General features: G+C 41.1%; 1 protein-coding gene across 7 annotated transcripts in view; it reads right to left on the reverse strand.

Moving 5' to 3' along the window:
* The window catches only part of TBX5 (T-box transcription factor 5), a 72,903-nt gene extending 67,958 nt beyond the window's left edge, over positions 1 to 4,945 (reverse strand). Inside the window, exons 1-3 of one of the 7 annotated variants that reach the window (XM_040416642.1) lie at positions 4,826 to 4,945; positions 4,580 to 4,713; positions 103 to 263 (exon numbers count right to left, since the gene is read on the reverse strand). In XM_040416642.1, coding sequence (XP_040272576.1) covers positions 103 to 249 — 147 coding nt within the window. In that variant the 5' untranslated portion in view covers positions 250 to 263; positions 4,580 to 4,713; positions 4,826 to 4,945. Of the gene's footprint in view, positions 1 to 102; positions 269 to 2,517; positions 3,038 to 3,059; positions 3,334 to 3,364; positions 3,507 to 4,579; positions 4,714 to 4,825 lie in introns of those variants that run through there. The other 6 variants (XM_040416641.1, XM_040416645.1, XM_040416646.1 and 3 more) reach the window with 6 other exon arrangements.
* Positions 4,946 to 6,000: the final 1,055 nt, after the last annotated feature.

The raw sequence follows: 6,000 nt of genomic DNA on the forward strand, positions 1-6,000 counted from the left end.
AGTAGGACCCTCGGGTGCACTCAGCTCTCACTTCCCTCTCTCTGAACATGGCTGCTGTCTCTCACATACAGTGTGCCCTGGCTGTGTCTCCGGGCTGCTTACCTGCTGGGTAAAGGCGGCTGGGGGGGAGGTGGGGGTCTTGCTGCTGGCCCCCAGCTGGCTGTCCTGCTTAGGATCACACTGGAGCTCCTTGGGGTCTGCTTCCACCGGAGTATCAGGCATCTCATATCCCTCATCAGTGTCCGCCATATTACACTGGGACCCTGCGCTTTAAGCAAATGCAGGTCGTATTATGTCTCTGGATAGCAGTGCCTGTGGCTGCACCAAAGCTGGCTTCTAAAGGGAGGAGGAGGAGGCCCTGTCTGTGCTACTACCCATCCCATTACTGCTTGGATTACTTTACACATTGCTAAGGGGTTCTCTCTTCACATACACCACTGCCCTGTCTGTCTGTCTATCTATCTGTTATGTGTCTGGCTATCCATCTGTCTATCTATCCCATATCTATCTTCAGAAAAGTAACAGAGATAGTACTCCAAATAAAGTGAAACGTAGTGGACTGCCTTTATTCAGGTACCCTGGGTCGGTGGTCTTTGGAGGATTTTTTGCACCCTTATCTTACTTTATTCAGTGCTTACTTTCTTTATTTTTTTTTTGTATTCTCATATCTAGCTAGCTATCTATCTCATATCTATCTATCTATCTATCTATCTATCTATCTATCTATCTGTCTCATATCTATCTATCTATCTATCTATCTATCTATCTATCTATCTATCTATCTATCTGTCTCATATCTATCTATCTATCTGTCTCATATCTATCTATCTATCTATCTATCTGTCTCATATCTATCTGTCTATATCTATCTATCTAACTATATCTATCTATCTATCTATCTGTATCATATCTATCTGTCTATGTCTATCCATCTATCTATCTATCTATCTATCTATCTATCTATCTATCTCATATCTATCTATCTATCTATCTTATATCTATCTATCCATCTATATTATATCTATCTATCTATCTATCTATCTCATATCTATATAAAAAAAAGTTGAGAAATAGCAGTACCAAAGCAAACAAAAGAGAAAAATTGAGGTGCAAGCCCAAGGGGACTAGACTTGCCGAAAATGTAAAAACATGCAAAGAGGCAGTACTCTCCAATAATGAAAAAAGAAACAGAAGTTTATGCGCTCATGTGTCAACATGGATGAATAAACTTCTGTTTCTTTTTTCATTATTGGAGAGTACTGCCTCTTTGCATGTTTTTATCTATCTATCTATCTATCTATTTATCTATCTTTCATCTATCTATCATCTATTTATCTATCTCTCTACTCTATATTTACAGTGAAGTTAGGTTTTGTAAAATAGTTTTAAAGGACGAGGGGAGACAATATTCTGTCAATCCAATCAGTGCTTGCACTGGTGTGTATATATATATATATGTGTGTGTGTGTAATAACTTGCTCTATATATTACCCCTTAAGGTAAATGTTTATTTTATATTGTGCACATTCAATAATTATTTTACTGCAAGTAGAAAGCAGAGGTAGCCACACATACATACACTCCTCCTCCTCCTACTACTACTACTACTACTCTAAAATATTAAACCACATATTTCTATACAGCAAATACATTCAATACATGCAGAAATGTAATATACAGATATAGTATAAATTTATAAATATATACAATACATAATGTAAGTCATAATGCCATTCTACTGCAACTGATCTAACTATCTCTTTAGCCGTCTGCAGTTGCTATGGGTAGTAATGTTCTGTATATACATTTATCCTGACTTCACTTTATCTAATTAACCCCCAAACTATATCCATCTGACATTACTAGCAAGGAGCCAGTGACCAGATAACTGACATTCCTTAAGTAGGCTCCAGAAGACACCCTTCACTGTCTGCAGATAGGAATACTCCGAAAAACAAACCTGTTTTAAAATTATAATTTTTTACAGATATATACATAGATAATGATTACATAATATAAATATATATATATACACACACACACAAATATATATTATAAAGATGTATAGATAGATTGTATATATAGATATATATTAATATACAAGGTACAAACTTTAGTTTCTGTTTAGTGTTATTAGGACTATGACATTATTTCAAGTCCCTCGACCTAGAAGTGCTGGGGATGTGCATTGTCAGTCACATTAGTAATAGTTCATGATTTTTACTTTTTTACAGATAATTAGTGTTAACCCTTTGGAGGAAAGCACCTGTATGCTGGGGATAGGCCCGTGCATATGAAGTAAATGAAATAGGATTTCCTGTTCTATCATGTATGGGACAGTGTGGCTTATATGTGAGCAGTGTAGTCAGGCCTGTAACCCCTCATCTACCGTCTAGTAATAATAATATAGTCCCTAGTAGTTCTAATGATACTACAAGTCAGAAGCAGTGTAATGGTGATCCAGAGCCTTGTGGACTGAGCCTGGCACAGGGGGGCAGATTTGGGGCAGCACGGTACCTGGGAGTCCTTTGTCGGCTGGAAGGCCCTTGTCGGCTCCTGCAGACTGCAATGTGCTGGTCTCTGGCAGTAGATGGTGCAGGCTGGCTTCTCGCACCGGAATGCATGCACAGGGAGGACCGAGAGGGGTTAATGGTGGTCAGAGGGGCAGCAGCGACCTCCTCATCTCATCCCGTGCTGGATTCGCTGTGTGGCCGGGATCTCATCCCCAGACCCCGGCGACCCTTCCCTGGGAGACGGATCCTGGAGCGCGTCCTCTCGCCAGCATGGAGGCGGCAGCGGCTCTTCTTCCAGCCAGAGATGGGCACACGGCTGTGACGAGAGGGTGACAGGAAGGGCAGCCGTGTGACGGGGTGACTGTCAGTGTGTCTCCGGTGTGTCTGGAGGGCAGTGCGCGCTGGATAGACAGAGAAATACAAGCCCTTCTACTGCACACAGCCTAGTGTATGGCTGGGGAGGAGGGGAGAGAGCGCACGGGTGTAGACACTGCCCAACCACACGCTCCCACACTCACACTCACTGCAGCCCTCACTCATACTCACCTCCTGTCTCTCTGACTCCCCTGCCTGTGGTTACTCTCCACTGAGCGGCTAGTCCCCCCTAACCCCTGCCCGATTAACCCCTCCACTGCCGCCTCCCCTCAGGACGTGCACATGGGCTGGATGAAGTGCGCCATGTCTTGACTGGAACTCTAGGAAGTATCTCTGGCTCCTCACCACCACTGGAGACATCAAAAGATGTAAAAATAGAGTCCTCGGTCCCTGGAATGCTCTAAGTATTTAACTTGATGGTACAATGTATACAAAGCAGCAGGTCCGGCTATAATAAAATAATCAAACCGTCATACTGCAAAGGAGATTGGTTTTATCTGGATATGTCTCCCTGCTCCTTCCCCCTCTCCTTCCTGCTCTTCTCTTCTCAGCATGGATCACCCCTTCTCCTTCTTCAGGGGTTTCTTTCTTTCTTTTTCTTTCTTTCTCTCTCTCTTTTTCTTTCTTTCTTTCTTTCTCCTTCTCTTTTTCTTTCTTTTTTTCTTTATCCCTCTTTTTCTTTCTTTTTCTCTCTCTTTCTTTCTTTCTCCCTCCCTCTCTTTTTTCTTTCTCCCTCTCTTTTGCTTTCTTTCTTTCTCCCTCTCTTTTGCTTTCTTTCTTTCTTTCTTTCTTTCTTTCTTTCTTTCTTTCTTTCTTTCTTTCTTTCTTTCTTTCTCCCTCTCTTTTGCTTTCTTTCTTTCTTTCTTTCTTTCTTTCTCCCTCTCTTTTGCTTGCTTTCTTTCTTTCTTTCTTTCTTTCTTTTTCTTTTCCACTCTACCACTCTATATATATATACTCTATGAGCACTATAGTTTGAATTCATAATCCCAAGCCGCTTTTCATGTACACCAGTAAACCCAGTAGTCCATCCCAATATCACCGCCATTCTAACATACTGTGTCAAGACTATAATTGTGCAAATACATTTATTAGGTTTTTCTCCCACTACTGCCCATATATTACCATCTGACATTTTTATTTATTAGATGGCCATCGACGATCATAAGAAGATAGGCTAGCCTTGCTGGTGTGCAGCACTGGACATGATGGATTGACATGGCGGGTGCGCTATTTACTTATTGTGGGGGTTTCAGGTGAACACTTCCCCCCATCCCTCACCCTGACAGCAGTGGAGTACAGCTCACCCCAGAAATAAGCCCCACAGGCCTCTCTGCTGTGACTGGCACAGATGGCATCTTCCCAACCAGTATGCGGGCTGCTGACAGTGCTAGATGTACCATTCTCTGTACTGCAGTAATGTACATTCTATGATCACCCACATATAGGCAAATCTCACAAGTGTATGTATATTATATACACTTATACCTGCACACAATACACTACACTATGTGTATAATACATATCTGTTGTGTATATATATATATATATATATATATATATATATATATATATATATATATATTACAAGTTGCAAGATAGATAGTAAAGTCTCAAGACTTAGGTGACATTCAGGCCAGCACACACAATACTCAAACTCTAAAAGCATTTTTTTGCGACTTCTTGGCTCTTACCTTTGATAAAGTGGCGCAAGTTCTCCAGATGAGTGGCACAGTAGTGGCAGTACTAATACCCTGGGGGTCCTGGCTTCTGGATAGAGCTAGTAGCTATGAAATCCTGAGGAAAAGTTAGGACAACTTTCAGATGCCTGTAGAAAAAAAAAATGAAATCTTGTAGCTTATGGTTGGTGAAAGCAGAGCATACAGAAGGTCTGTGTGAGGGGCAGACAGTGCAGCTCCAGGGCTCGGTGACGTCATCACCTGCAGAGATGTGCAGTGGTCTGCCAGCCTGCACCCTATGCCAGCTAGCTTTTTCTCGGTGACAATGAAGAGGGGTTTTCATACGTTAGATTACACCAGGATGCTTTAATATAGAAGAGGGAGAAGGCGGATAGACAGCCTGATGGGTACTTATGCTTGTTTATTTATTTTATATATTTATTTATTTATTTTAATTTTCACTCCTTGCATATAATGGGACGTCACATGAACAGACTGACACCTTCCATGCCACTGCTATATATAGCCAGTGATAACCTGCCTGAACCTTTTCTCTTCCACTGACTAATTATTTTCTATGATAAAGATTCGTCCTTTGCTTCTGCCTAGATAAACTCTGCATTAACCCCTGGTGAGCCACAGCGCATCCCTAGCCCACAACAGTCAAGCACATTTAGCCTTTAGCTCTTATCTCTGTTTTCTCTAGTGTGACTGATGTGTTATCCGATGCATGCTGTTTTTGGTATGGACAGAAAAGGGAATAGATAGAAAAATCCATATACGTGTTAATATATATATATATATATATATATATATATATATATATATATGGATGATTTCATCTTGCATTGCTGTTATGAGTGGCAGCAGTCATGCATAGCAGTTTTTATGTAACAAAAACACATGTTGTTATTATTATTATCAATATTATTATTTAAATTTGGCTGCGACCATGAATACAATTCAGTCCAAACTCCATTATCCACCTCCTAGAAAAAAAGCACAATAGCCTGACTGTTGCTGGCTTGAGTGTCATTTCGAGTCCTTCCACAGAGTAGCGTTCATATAAACGGGATCCTCATGGAATTGGGTATGAATCAGCTCTCCAATTTTCTGTCTTTCCCTCCATCACCTATCTCTGGTCAGACACCCTATCTTAATATCCAGCTATTCTTGTCCCTATTTGTTTGCCCCCTAACCCCTACGCTCTCCATTCTGCTTTGATATTCCAGTTGGCAACATTGGGAATGTCAAGACATTAGTTGTTGTAATTCTGACATTAACTTGACTTGGGCTGCCAGATTGTCTGCAGTATGAGAGAGGAGTCACCAGGCTTAAGATTTACTGATTGGTCTTTACAGAGAAATGATGGAGCACATGTAGCCATGGAATCATGTGAGGGAAGAATGGGAAGGCATTTCCTTCATTTACTGCAC

The sequence above is a fragment of the Bufo bufo genome, chromosome 2 (assembly GCF_905171765.1).
Source record: "Bufo bufo chromosome 2, aBufBuf1.1, whole genome shotgun sequence".
NCBI classification, from domain to species: Eukaryota; Metazoa; Chordata; class Amphibia; order Anura; family Bufonidae; genus Bufo; species Bufo bufo.